The 13,606-nt window shown below is 27.1% G+C and overlaps 9 protein-coding genes across 9 annotated transcripts; 4 read left to right on the top strand and 5 right to left on the bottom strand.

Moving 5' to 3' along the window:
- Positions 1-92: 92 nt before the first annotated feature.
- Positions 93-3,986, top strand: cand_033200 (phospholipid-translocating P-type flippase family protein; the record flags this gene model as incomplete). Its single annotated transcript, XM_067213546.1, has 1 exon — positions 93-3,986. One exon carries the CDS (start codon positions 93-95, stop codon positions 3,984-3,986), a length of 3,894 nt encoding a protein of 1,297 aa, XP_067066797.1.
- Positions 3,987-4,125: 139 nt separating this feature from the next.
- cand_033210 (zinc C3HC4 type domain-containing protein) lies at positions 4,126-4,575 on the bottom strand (the record flags this gene model as incomplete). Its single annotated transcript, XM_067213547.1, has 1 exon — positions 4,126-4,575. The coding sequence occupies one exon, from the start codon at positions 4,573-4,575 to the stop codon at positions 4,126-4,128; it is 450 nt and encodes a 149-aa protein (XP_067066798.1).
- A 291-nt stretch (positions 4,576-4,866) lies between these two features.
- On the bottom strand, positions 4,867-6,420 carry cand_033220 (RNA pseudouridylate synthase family protein; the record flags this gene model as incomplete). Its single annotated transcript, XM_067213548.1, has 1 exon — positions 4,867-6,420. The coding sequence occupies one exon, from the start codon at positions 6,418-6,420 to the stop codon at positions 4,867-4,869; it is 1,554 nt and encodes a 517-aa protein (XP_067066799.1).
- A 114-nt stretch (positions 6,421-6,534) lies between these two features.
- On the top strand, positions 6,535-7,539 carry cand_033230 (uncharacterized protein; the record flags this gene model as incomplete). The annotated part of the gene is made up of 2 exons (XM_067213549.1): positions 6,535-6,672; positions 6,739-7,539. 2 exons carry the CDS (start codon positions 6,535-6,537, stop codon positions 7,537-7,539), a joined length of 939 nt encoding a protein of 312 aa, XP_067066800.1.
- A 76-nt stretch (positions 7,540-7,615) lies between these two features.
- Positions 7,616-8,198, bottom strand: cand_033240 (Trm112p-like domain-containing protein; the record flags this gene model as incomplete). Its single annotated transcript, XM_067213550.1, has 3 exons — positions 7,616-7,744; positions 7,805-8,115; positions 8,195-8,198. The coding sequence occupies 3 exons, from the start codon at positions 8,196-8,198 to the stop codon at positions 7,616-7,618; spliced, it is 444 nt and encodes a 147-aa protein (XP_067066801.1).
- Positions 8,199-8,495: 297 nt separating this feature from the next.
- cand_033250 (uncharacterized protein) lies at positions 8,496-8,984 on the top strand (the record flags this gene model as incomplete). The annotated part of the gene is made up of 1 exon (XM_067213551.1): positions 8,496-8,984. One exon carries the CDS (start codon positions 8,496-8,498, stop codon positions 8,982-8,984), a length of 489 nt encoding a protein of 162 aa, XP_067066802.1.
- Positions 8,985-10,579: 1,595 nt separating this feature from the next.
- On the bottom strand, positions 10,580-11,353 carry cand_033260 (uncharacterized protein; the record flags this gene model as incomplete). The annotated part of the gene is made up of 2 exons (XM_067213552.1): positions 10,580-11,127; positions 11,305-11,353. The coding sequence occupies 2 exons, from the start codon at positions 11,351-11,353 to the stop codon at positions 10,580-10,582; spliced, it is 597 nt and encodes a 198-aa protein (XP_067066803.1).
- A 163-nt stretch (positions 11,354-11,516) lies between these two features.
- cand_033270 (uncharacterized protein) lies at positions 11,517-12,263 on the top strand (the record flags this gene model as incomplete). The annotated part of the gene is made up of 1 exon (XM_067213553.1): positions 11,517-12,263. The coding sequence occupies one exon, from the start codon at positions 11,517-11,519 to the stop codon at positions 12,261-12,263; it is 747 nt and encodes a 248-aa protein (XP_067066804.1).
- Positions 12,264-12,397: 134 nt separating this feature from the next.
- On the bottom strand, positions 12,398-13,135 carry cand_033280 (uncharacterized protein; the record flags this gene model as incomplete). The annotated part of the gene is made up of 1 exon (XM_067213554.1): positions 12,398-13,135. The coding sequence occupies one exon, from the start codon at positions 13,133-13,135 to the stop codon at positions 12,398-12,400; it is 738 nt and encodes a 245-aa protein (XP_067066805.1).
- Positions 13,136-13,606: the final 471 nt, after the last annotated feature.

Consider the following 13,606-nt stretch of genomic DNA (forward strand, 5'->3'; position numbering starts at 1 on the left):
TATACAATCTTTAGTAAAAACTCTTATTATAAGGATATTAATATTAGGACTCTACTATATTTGTATATTTTAGAAGGTGTAAACTTCATTATATGACAGCAGAAGAGGAACATCTACCTTTGCTCCACATAAAAAAGCAGAATTTAGGTATTTGGGGCTTTTTAAAAGATATTATTTGGTCAAGAGATCATCCATTTAATGAAAGAATTATATACTTTAATGGGAAGACTGATCCCTCAAGATTTGTTCCTAATGTTGTATGCAATCAAAAGTATTCTTTGTTGACATTTCTTCCAAAAGTTTTATATGAACAATTTAAATATTTTTTTAACTTTTTTTATTTAATGGTAGCCCTACTTCAATTTATACCTGCACTTAGGACTGGTCCTCTATTTACTTATATTGCACCTCTACTTCTAGTATTGTTTGTAACAGTAAGCAAAGAGGCAATAGATGATATCCGTAGATATGTAAGAGATAAAGAATGTAATAACAAGAAGTATAAAATTATAACAAGTAGTGGTGTAAAAGAAGTTAAATCCTGTAAAATTGAGGTAGGTAATATTATAGAAGTAAATACAAATGACAGAATACCAGCAGATATATTGTTTTTACGAACAAATGATCCAACAGGTACAGTTTTTGTAAGAACTGATCAACTAGATGGAGAAACTGATTGGAAAGTAAAAAGGGCTCTTGGAATTACTCAACATTTCGAAAATATAGATAATATATTTCAATTAAATGGTATGGTCCATATAGAAGCTCCCAAAAAAGATATATACACATTTAATGGTACAATTCAATATTATGATCCTTGTATATCCCAAGTAAAAATTCCTGATATATCAATTGTAACTACAAAGGATGAGGGGGTGAATGAAATAACTACATTATCTAATTTAAATGATATAAATCAAATACTTGACTCAGGATCTAATAGCTGCAGGAATAAGAATCCAATAATTGAATCTCTGATGTTGGATAATACAATATGGGCTAATAGTGTACTAACATGTGGCAAGATATATGGATTAGTTATATATACTGGTATAGAAAGTCGTTCATTAATGAATACTTGTGGGCAGAGTTTACGAACAAAAATAGGATTACTAGATACTCAAGTTAACACATTATCAAAGATATTATTCGTACTATTAATAATTACGTCATTCTTTCTCGTATTTTGTAAAGGTTTTGATGCTTTGTGGTATATATCTTTTGGTCGTTTTATGTTATTACTGTCTTCCATTATTCCTATCTCTTTAAGGGTTAATTTGGAGATGGCAAAGATTTTCTATTCAGCTCAAATTTTGCACGATAAAAAAATGAAAGAGGTTACAGTAAGATCTAGTATTCCTGAAGAACTTGGTCGTGTTGATTACCTACTTACAGATAAAACAGGTACTTTAACACAAAATTCAATGGTGGTGCAGACTCTTCATACTGGTCATACTGTATATCATCCTGAGAATTTTAGTGATTTAAAGTCAATTGTACAATATATGCTAAATGATGAGCAAAATAATCAATTAGAGGAAAAGAATTCAAGTGATAATTTTAATAATCATGATAATTTTATTTTAAATACCTCAGTAAAATCTTGGAAGTATCCATTAAATATCTCTCACATTCAGAATTTTCTTTTAGCTATTGCCCTATGTCACAATATTTTTCCTAGATCATCTTTAGATGATAATAAAGATGAAGTTTCTGAATCTACTACATTAGATCTAGTAGATAATGAGAAATTAGATTCAGAAGAATGTATGGTTGAATTTAATCAGAAGCATATTGTATATCAATCATCTTCACCAGATGAGATAGCTTTGGTGACTTTTGCAGCTAGCCTAGGCCTAAGACTAGTTGAACGAACAAATGAATATATGGAATTGGATTTGGAGAACTCATCTAGAAGAGATTTAGTTTTTAACATAAATTCAAATGTATCTAATATACAAACATCTTTAAAAAGTAATCGTTTATCTTTTTGTATTTTAGCATGTTTCCCATTCTGCAGTACTACAAAACGAATGGGAATATTACTTGAGTACCAAAAAAAGTATATTTATTTTAGTAAAGGTGCTGAAAGTGTAATGGTTGATCTTTTAAAGCAGAAGGGATCTGGCTGGTTACTCGAAGAATGTACTAACATGGCAAGATTGGGACTTCGTACTTTAGTATTTGCTTATCGTTATTTGTCTCAACAGGAATATGAAGTATTCAATAATGTTTATTCCTTCCCTTGTACGAGTTTAGTTCAAAGGAACCATAATTTAAACAATGCAAGAAAACTTGTTGAAAAAGATATGGAATTACTAGGATTGACTGGAGTTGAGGATAAATTACAAATGGATGTTCATTTAACTTTGGAGGCATTTCGTTATGCAGGTATAAAAATATGGCTACTTACTGGTGATAAACTTGAAACAGCACTTTGTATTGCCATTTCAGCTGGTATAAAACCAAAAAATTTCGATTTTTTTATATTAAAATACGAAGATAGGAAACATATCAATACTTGTAATAAAAATAAATCTGAATCAATTCACAAAATTTCTCAATTAGATATTATTAGCAACATGCTACATAGGTACATTTTGGAGATGTCATTAGATCATGTATTGGTCGTTGAGGGGTTATTGCTTAATTTATGCTTAAATCACTTTCCTCAGTTACTAATTCATGCAGCTGCTATTGCACCAGCTGTAGTATGGTGTAGATGTTCACCTTCCCAGAAAAAAGAATTAGTACTACTTTTAAAGAATTATCACATGAAATATAGAGAATACGACAATGTCCAGCTTTTCTCACATGATCATTCTGATATACTGGAAAAAGGAGCAATTTCTCATTTAGTTAGTAGAACTAGATATGACAGAAATATCAGTAATGGACCCTTGAAAAGACGTAAAAAAGAAAGAAAGGGAGATCTAAGTGACAATGAAGTAAATAAGAAAATTTCAATATTAAGTGAAAATATTAGTAATATTGAAAGTCATGGAAGTTTGCATAGCTTATCTGTAAATAATATGGATGAATGGAGCCAAGAAGAATTTTATAATAATAACACTCAAATCCATTCTAATAATTCTATTATTAATATTGGTCATACAAATAACTCTCGAAGACTAATTTCATCAACATTTTCTGGAATTTCTAGATCATGTCGTATATGTGCTGTTGGAGATGGTGGAAATGATGTTGGTATGATCCAAGCTGCTGATATAGGTATAGGTATTGTAGGAAAAGAAGGGCAACAAGCTGCAAATGCAGCAGATATAAGTCTTCATGAGTTTGCTGACTTACGTCCTCTCTTTTTATGGCATGGAAGGCATGCCTATCAAAATAGTGCTAAATTAGCACACTTCGTTATTCATAGAGGACTTATTATTGCATCAATGCAGTGCGTATTTTCAGCATTGTTTTATTTTATACCAGTAGCCTTATTCCAAGGATGGTTAGCTGTAGGTTATGCTACATACTATACAATGGCTCCTGTTTTTTCTTTGGTCTTTGATAAAGATGTCAATGAATCTACTGCTATGTTATACCCAGAGTTATATAGACATTTAAAATCAGGCAGGGCTATGTCAATCAAAATCTTTTTTTGCTGGGTCTGGAAATCTTTATATCAAGGTGCAATAATCATGCTTGGTGCTATCTTAATGTTCAAAGATAACATATTAATGAATCTAGTTTCTATTACATTTACAACATTGATTTTATCAGAAATTCTAAATGTTGTTACAGAAATACACCATTGGAATATATTTATCCTTTCATCATGTATTGCCTCATTACTTATATATTTTATCTCTTTTTTTCTTTTAAAGAGTTACTTTGACTTATACTTCATTTTCACTTATTCCTTTTGGGGGAAAATATGCGTTCTAACTTTAATTGCCTGGGGTCCTGTTATTTTATTTAAGATTATAAAGAAGAGTGTTCATCCTCCAAGATACTACAAACTAATGCAACATTAGGATGATACTATTACATACTTATTAAACCTTTATATATTTTCATGTTGTGCAGCAATTAATTGAATATTTAATATTAAATGTATAAATAATATTCCATTTATTAACATGTTGATATTTGGTTTCCACAAACTTTTATCACTTATCTTTGAGTGTTATTTTTATTTTTAAACTCTAAGGTTATTATAATAGTATATAGTAATGCCAAAATAGTTATAAAGAAGTGTATCCAGTAATTAGTTACCATTACAAACCCATATATAATTCTAGATATTAATGCAACTAGAAAAACCAATAAAATACCAGCACATACTGATGTTATGGATGCAAAGACTGTTTTGAGAAAGGATTTAGAATACATAAGTAGGATTTTGTGTGGAGGAGGTAATTTATATGGGTATCTACAAATATTACAGAACTTTCTAGACCAAGGTCGATCTATCTGAGATTTTTGCCATTTACAGAGGCAATAAAGGTGAATATATGCTTGAGTACCTCTACATTCACAAGGAGTAATTAGTGGAGCGTATAAATCTTCGGCACCAAAACAAAATCTACATTCTCTATTAAGCTGATATTTATCTTTATCCATTATATAAATTATATTGGAGCATATAGTAGTGAATATAATACTAATAAAACACTGAGATCACACAATTTAGTTATGTGATGTATTCTACTCAAATACATATTACCACTATATTTTATAATATTGGGCAAGTATAAGATAAGGATTTCTTTTTATTTTAGCCAGTTAAATCTCAAATCTTAATTTATATTTAAATTTATGACGATACTTTTGTAGTTTATTCCTAAATGTATCAATGTGGTCACTTTTTGATAGCACATGTAAATAAAATTTAGGCGGTAATGTCAGCAAAAATTAGAGGAAAGATGAGAGCTGCTGTAAGTCTATTGGAGAATCAATCTTCCAGAGAATCCATTCTTTAATAATCTCTGATACATACTTGGCCCATTTTGGAAATATCTCACATTTAATTATATGATACTTTGAAAAATCTTCAAAAGTTGGTATTGCATATAGTAAAGAGTGGAGACAAATCCCTAATGGTAATTCTAATTGGTATTGAACATTTATTTTGTTCATATTATTGTCAATTGTCATAATACCACCTCCTCCAAAATGTATATCTTTATTTCCTGTATTATTTGAAGGGAAATTATTGTCTGAATACACAGAAGAGCTTGGCCTAAGAAATTGTTCATTTAAATCAATATCTTGTAATGAAAAACTATAATTTACAACATAAGGACTCCCAAAATAAGGGTATTGAATCATATCACTATATTTATATTCTTTTCTATTAAGTGAATATAAATGATCCAAAGTAACTGGAAATCCAAGATATTGTAAATGAGCACGTATTTGATGAGTTCTCCCTGTTACTGGTTTACAAAGAACATAAGAATTAGGCTTATCGCAAATATTGGCACTTTCAAAATTCACTTGATCAATTTTAATTTTTTTCCTATCTTCTTCTGACAAATATTCAATTTTTAAAGGAAAGAACCAAGTCAAGGCACTTTTCCCACTTTCAAACGATACTTTAGTCATAAGATTATCACCTACTCTATCTTTTATTATTTCTAATGGTGCTTCACATTTAATTCCAAAATTAATATTTAATCCCATCTCTAAATTCGGTATTTTAACTAGTTGTGTACTTTTAAATAACTTACCTATATTTACATGTTCTAAAGAGCTAAAATCCCCCTCAACATGAGCTAAATAGTATTTGTGAGATTTAGTAATAATTTTAGATAAAAGTCTTGTTGAATCACAATTCTTTGATAAAATTACAAGACCTGAAGTTACACGATCTAGTCTATTTATTGGATGAGCATATAACTTATCATCATTAGTTATTCTTGATTCTATCTTATTATCTATAATTACTTCGGTTTCACTTCTAAAATATTTATTTATTACTATATTTGTCAGTGATAGCTTGTGGAATCTTCCTTGAGGATGACAAGGAATACCATAAGGTTTGTACACAGCTAAGAAGTGTTTATTATTATAAAGTATAACAACATTATCAAGAGGTGCAGGCAATTCAATCATCAAAGATTCGTGCCTTATTACATCTCCATTGAAAATACGATGATCTAAAGAGTTTACAGGTTTTCCATTAACAGATATCTTACCACAATTAACAGCTTTTTGATATTCGTTAATTGGTCTAGTCCTAAATTCCTTGCTAAAAATGTCATATAATGTCTTTCCACGCCATCTCATTTTACATGACACGCTGTAATCTATTATATATGGGGGAACGATTCTAACTTCTGAGTCCAGTTGAAAAATGTTACTTTTCTCAAGTAATTTTTCATCATCACGTAAAGCTACCTTAGCTATAGGAAATTCTTGTGTTCCCAAAATTATTGCTGGCTTTAGTTTTCCATTAAATTCCATATAATTTATGACTATTAGCTATAGCCATTATTTGGGAACTTTGATACTACTTAAAAGAATTGTTCTACCGCCATACTATTTAAATTTCTGTTAATATGTAAATTATACCCTAAAATGGAGCATATCTCATTAGAAACTGAAATTAATGCACTCAAAGCTATATATGAAATTAGTACTGGGATAATATCTATGGATAAGTTTCCGGAACCTGGAATTTTATATAAAGAGTTAGATAATACATTATACTTATATGTAAGTTTAATAAAATATATTATAAACAAATTATCTTGTCTGAACTTAAATAATTCTCTTGCTTAGGTGGAATACCTAGAAGGTATTATGGAATTTAAAATTGGGATACCATCTGGATACCCTCAAGAGGAGTTAGCTTATGACCTTTCCAATTGGTTCTTTGATACCCATTTATTATTTATGAAGGACTCATCTATATCATCTAGAAGTATTGGATTACCCTCTGAACTACTTAAATTATTGAGAGATTTAATATTATCACGCTTAAATAAGAGAGATGAACCTATGCTTTTCGAGATGACTGAGATCTTACGCTCATATCACTATAACTTATCAAATAAAGAAAGAAATAATTTAGAAGAAACTAAATCTTCGAAAAATGTGTTCAAAGATCCTAAAGTAAAACTTGATAGTTCCAACGGTGATCTAATTTATGGAATAACTCATGGCGAACCAATTATAGACAGAAAGAGTGTTTTCCAAGCTCATGTATGTAAAGTTTATTCAAAAGAAGAAGTTGAAAAAGTATTGAAATGGTTATTAAGTAATTCAAAAATTGGGAGAGCAACTCATAATATATGGTCATATAGATTATGTTGTGATAATAAACAAAAAACATCTGGAGGATCATTCCCTATAGGTTATGACGTTATTGTACAAGATCATGATTCTGATGGTGAAACTGCTGCAGGAGGAAGATTACAACATCTTTTAAATGTAACTAATGCAAAAAATGTATTTGTTATGGTTTCTAGATGGTATGGTGGTATTCAATTAGGCCCAGATAGGTTCAAACATATAAATAATGCTGCAAGATTAACATTAGAAAAATGTGGCCTTATTACAACTAAATCTAATAATAGATAATAAAAAAAAGTAATGTATAAATTTCATAACCTCAGTATGTAATCAACTATCTTCACTATTGTTTAATAGAATAAATTCATATATCCATATCAATGTCTACATTATTTATAATGTTTTCTTGGTCTAACATATTAGGTACTCCTTTTGATACTGTATATTTATGGTTGCAAATTGGACATATAAGATCAGCTTCTAATATTTGAAACTGTAGAAAGTTATCTTTAGATATTTGTTCATATTCTATATAATATAAAACTAAACTTACATTCATAATAGCATTATGAACTGCCTTCAAAAATATATCATCATTTTTGTCCTCTAAATTGTAGCTTATTGGTAATTCAATATCAAATTTAGCAGCTGTACTAACTAGAACTTCCCAATCTAATTTTTCAAGCATACTTTGGATTTGTTCCTTAGAGAAATACGTATCTAACTGTGAAGTAGCTTCCTCTTTATGTCCTCTCAGCTTTATTTCTAATGGAAAACCATTTTTACAACATTTTCTATTGCTGAAATAAATATAAGTTGTTACATATTTTGGGACAGTTTTTATCTCATTATCAAGAGAACTTCCTTAATATATCTTATCTAATATAATATTATTAGATTATCATTTATACTTACCACATCAGTATATTATGAGTTAATAGACGCATATTTCTTATCAGAAAAATATTTCTTTACCCTTACAATAAAGAACTAGACAAGAAATTTTGACTCCTTATTTTCAAATATTGCAATCCCCGCCTAAAGTGGGTGTATTATAAGTTATTGAAAGGTGCACCCAGACTAATCTAAAAATACAGATAATTAATATTATTGTAATCATTTGATTTTATTTATATAGGATCAGATAGTTCTGATTTATTGAATGTTCTAGAAAAATCTTCTAAACCCTGTATATTTCATTTTATACGAATCTTTCTGGTTATTAATTTCAAGATTAATGTAATATGATGAAATACAATATATGGGTACTTTTTACTATAGCTTTTGTTATCCCAGCACTTTCCCTAGAAGTAGATACTTATAAGAATGTCTTTATTTCTTCAAATGGTAATGTTGAAGTTAATAATCCAAAACTATCTAGTATAAATCTTGTAAGAAGTAATCAATTAGATGATCAACTAAAATTTTGGGATTCAAAGGACATTCACTTTTCTATAAATAGTAAAGATCTAATACATTTACCTGCATCTTTAAGATCTGGATCATCTTTAGATAACTCAGATAGGGGTTCTTTTGTTATTTATGATACAAATGATTATCCATTTGCTTGCCTCTGTGATAAACAAGAGTATGAAAATTGGAAAGAGTCTGGGAACTCTAGTACCAAAGTCCAATGTGCCAACTATATTAGTAATTCAATTTTCAATCAGCAAGATCTGTCATATTGTGATCCTACCAATATTGCAGCATCGGAGAATTTAAATTACTATTAAGATATAATCTTCAGTAGCATTTTTTTAATAGAGTAGCTTAATAATTATGTACTTAACATAAAACACATAAAATTGGTCTACCTATTATTTTATTCTTTGTTAAAATTCTTAAAAAGTAAATTTTAGTACTATTTTGATTAAATTTGTTCTTAGAAATTCCTTTAAATTATAAGTAACTTTCTTCAGACAAACATAATTACATCGTGAGTTTTCTTTTGTAATTTAAATTTTGTGAAATATATGAACTCAGCTAAATTTTTTAGTAATTTATTTATATAATAAATTAATATAAATTTACAGAATTATTAATATTTAAACATAAAATATTCACATATATATTATTGATATTGAAAATAGAAGAAGGAAGAAACAATTTATTGAAACTTGAAGCTATTAGAAAAACTAAATTAAATTACTTATAATTTTAATGATAAGTATTTGTATTATTAAATTTTACTGATTAAAAAATATATATTTTTATTATAATTATATTTATAACCATTTGAATGTTATGTGTTTTGTATTAAAAAAAAAGTAATCTCAATTTTCTAAATGATAATATAAACTTGAAAAACTAAAAAATACAATAATTAAGATAATAGAATATATCATTTTTTCTAATTTTATTAAACTGTAGATATTCACAATATTTTTAAAAAAAAAAGAATAATTTATAGAAAGTCAATTGTATTAAATTTTTGTTTTGCTATTAAATTACCATGTATTATGTAATATTAATAGATTATATTCTTTTATTTATTCATCTTAAAAATAACTATGAACATACTTAAAACTCTCAAAATTATTTAATGCTTTTATGGTGTAAATATTAGTGTATATCTTTAATATTAGACAAATTATGGGGTTATATAATATGTAAAAACAACTATTATTGTCTACTAAATAACAATGTTAACTTACTCGGTAAAAACGCTAACATCTACAATTTGATACATGCTTAGTAGTTAACTTCTACCATTCACTATTATCCACTCATTTATAAATACTTATATATAAAATATCCATTATACTATAGAACATTCAAACTTGAAGCAAATTCTAATAAAAATGGATAATAACCTCATTAATTTAATATATATATTGAAAAATTGACATTTAGTCGATATATTTTCAATATTAAATTTCATATTAGGTAGAATTAATTAATGAAATTCTGATGGTTATTTATATAATTAAGTTTTTAATGCAATATTATATTGTACCAAACTTGAATATATATATAAATATTTACTATTTAAAATTTTACTTATATAGTAAAAAAATTTAATTTCTAAAATATTCTATATAAAAAACTTTAATTCTATTTTTAAAAAAAGGAGTTTAGTAATAAAGTGTTTATTGGGGGTATTTAGTAATACAAAGTTGTAATGATTGAAATTGACTGATTTCGTAGAGTTTCCAAAATGAGAAATAAGCTATTTATATAGTATTGTTATTTCATCATTTATTATACTATATAGAGTATATAATCACAATTATATGAGAGTTGAATATTAAAAGTGTATATAATTACATAAATTAACATATAGTAAATTGTCTTTAAAAAATATATAAATCTTACCAATAAAATATTTTTAAATAACGTCATAATCATTTGTATTATCAGCTAATTCATCAAATTCATCATTATCATTCATCTTTGCATACTCCAAATCCCCATCAAACAGATCTTCATCCTCTTCTTGTGACATGTTTGTGTCTTCATTCTGCCCTTCATTCCCACCAAATAATAAGCTATCATCTTCATTATTTCTGGCTCTCTTATTTTCAATTAATTCAATTTTGTTAATCATTCTAACTTTATTAAGCATATCCTTACTCTTTTTGTTAGAAACTAATGTGTCCATTAAAATTTCTTGAGGAAACAAATTCTTGTAACTATCACCTTCTACATGTAATAGTGATAAAATATATTCTTTAAACATTGTAGCTTCATTATTTTTATCTAAGCAATCCCCAAGTATAGTTGAATCACTTGAGCCAATATTCATGTTGTAACGCCAAAAATTAACTAGTTGAAAGAAATCCTCAATACAGCTATCGTGCTGATTCATATCTTTCATTTTATTAGCCTTATCTTGTGAATTTTTAAAGTAAGGATGAGGGGGATAAATATCAAGATCTACACTTTAAAAAAATTAAGAAGTATTATAATTACTTGAAGTTGCAATATTTGTGAAAAATATACTTATTTAATATGCGAAATATAATATAAAATAGACTTCTTATAATTATAATAATATATCAAACATATTCAGAAATATTAAAGTCCAAATAATATTTAAGTAATGAGTCTTACCTTCAATATCTCTTTGACATGGTGTATTTATATCTATATCCTGTTTCATTCTACCCAAAAGTTAAATCTCAATTTCTTAAATAATATTTGTATAGGTCTGATCCACGGGTATCACATAAATTCTGACATTTAGGCGGCAAATGTAAGGCTTTTGCATTTATTTTGCAGATGCTCAGACGATTAAATACAATTTTTATATTACAATAATAAAAATGAGATCATACCCAACAGAAGCAGAGATTTTGGAATGTGAAAATAATCTTGAGGAAATTAGATCTATTGTAGAGAAAGAACCTCTAATTAGTTCACCTATACATCTTTCAATTTTAGAAAGTGAATATAAGCAGAATGAGCTCTTTAACGAACAATTTAGATCAATAATTCATGAATTTCCGTATATTAGAAGTGTCAGAAGGGATGGATGCTGTTTTTATCGTGGATATTTATCTTGCATAAGATTATATCTTAAGAATAACCCAGATTTAGCAATACAGTTTAAAGGTTATATTCAGAACACTTATGAAATAGTAAAAAGTGTAGGCTATCTTAATGAAACAATCTCCGATTTTTTTGAATCTTTTTGCTCTATCTTTGATACTACTAGCTTGAAAAGTAATGAAGATCCAATGTGTAATGAAGAAATATCTAATCCGGCTGTTGTATACGCTCGTATCCTTACTTCAACATATATTAAACTAAATAAAGAGAAATTTGAAAACTTCTTAAATGGCTTAGATGTTGAACAATTTTGCAAACAAAATGTAGATCCTATGTGGAAAGATGTTGAACAAATTCAAATTGTTGCTCTCACATCTATTTTAAAAATTCCTTTAGAAATCATATATTGTGATGGACACTCAAAAAAACCACATAAATATACATTTCCAGAATCAGAAAGACCCTTAGTATACTTACTATATACTCCTGGTCATTATGATATTCTATTAAATTCTATTTAAGTTGGATCATCTAAATACAAAGTACATTATGTTTTGATAATATCAATAAATCAAAATAACTACTTTTTTTATAAATATTGAATAATTCATCTATATAATATTTATTCTTTTACATTTCTTGATGATGTTTCTTTCTATCCTGCAATAGATACAATTGTCTCTAATGCAAATAATAATCTCCAAACTGATGCCAAAATATTTTGTTTTATTGCATCTATTAACTCTAGCCTTTCTCTATTAATAATCCTTTGTATTCTTATAATTTCCTCATCTAAAAATTTCTTCATATTATCAGACAAACTAAGTGAGTAAGATCTACTTATATTTTCATAACACCACTTAATTGTGTTCCTTCCTATTCCCAATTGGCATATCATACTCTGACCAAGTAATTCTATATCATTCACCTTTAATGTAGTAGATCTTAAAGTAAAAATTTTTTTATAAATAATATCTAGAAATTGGGAACTTATTTTACAGGGATAATCTGGAAAGAAATTTATTAATTGTGAAATAATAAAAACCCTAATATCATCAAAATTAACACTATTAGATAGTTTTATAGTTAATTCATTTAAAAAACATTGTGGGTTTAATCCAGTAGTAGGTTCTTTAAAGGGTTCATCTTTGATAGATTCCAAGATAATATTACTTTTGAATTCATTTGATTTTGTTTGAGCTTCATCAGCTGATTTATATCCTATTGTGTAACTGTCGAATATTAAAGTTATACAACCAAATATAAACAAAATCAGCAGAAAACAATAGTATATATTATTATATATGACACCTAACCATGAATATGGAGTCCAAAATACTAATATACCATGTATAATTTCCCAAATACTATTATTTTCGCATACTTCTTGCATACTCTTGCATTTAATAAACGTAAATTATAATCTATAAGTAAAATATTGTAAACCTAAAGGAAAAATTAATTAAGGAAAACCACAAAAAAATTGTCTAATAAACTACTTTTTTAAATGATTAGACCATTATTAAACTATAATGTCTGCAATTCTTTCAGAATATTATCAGACATGCAATAGTCAACGACGCGCATTATGCGTAGTATTTTAACTATCTTCTAACAAGTACTAAATTTAATTTTAGTAATTTTATATAGTATTAGATTTTTAATAAATTACATATTTATCTGACTCAAAGTGAGTTTATACGATGATTTCGTATTATTTAATAGCTCTTTAGCTAGATCTATTTATTAATTAAAATGTTAGATCTAAGTTTTTCCAATATAGAAATGTCCTTTTTTATAGTTACTAGATAAATACAAGTAAATATACCTGAATTTGAGTAGAATAATTTATTACTATCTTAAC

Source organism: Cryptosporidium andersoni, assembly GCF_001865355.1.
Source record: "Cryptosporidium andersoni isolate 30847 chromosome Unknown contig_1, whole genome shotgun sequence".
Taxonomy (NCBI): domain Eukaryota; phylum Apicomplexa; class Conoidasida; order Eucoccidiorida; family Cryptosporidiidae; genus Cryptosporidium; species Cryptosporidium andersoni.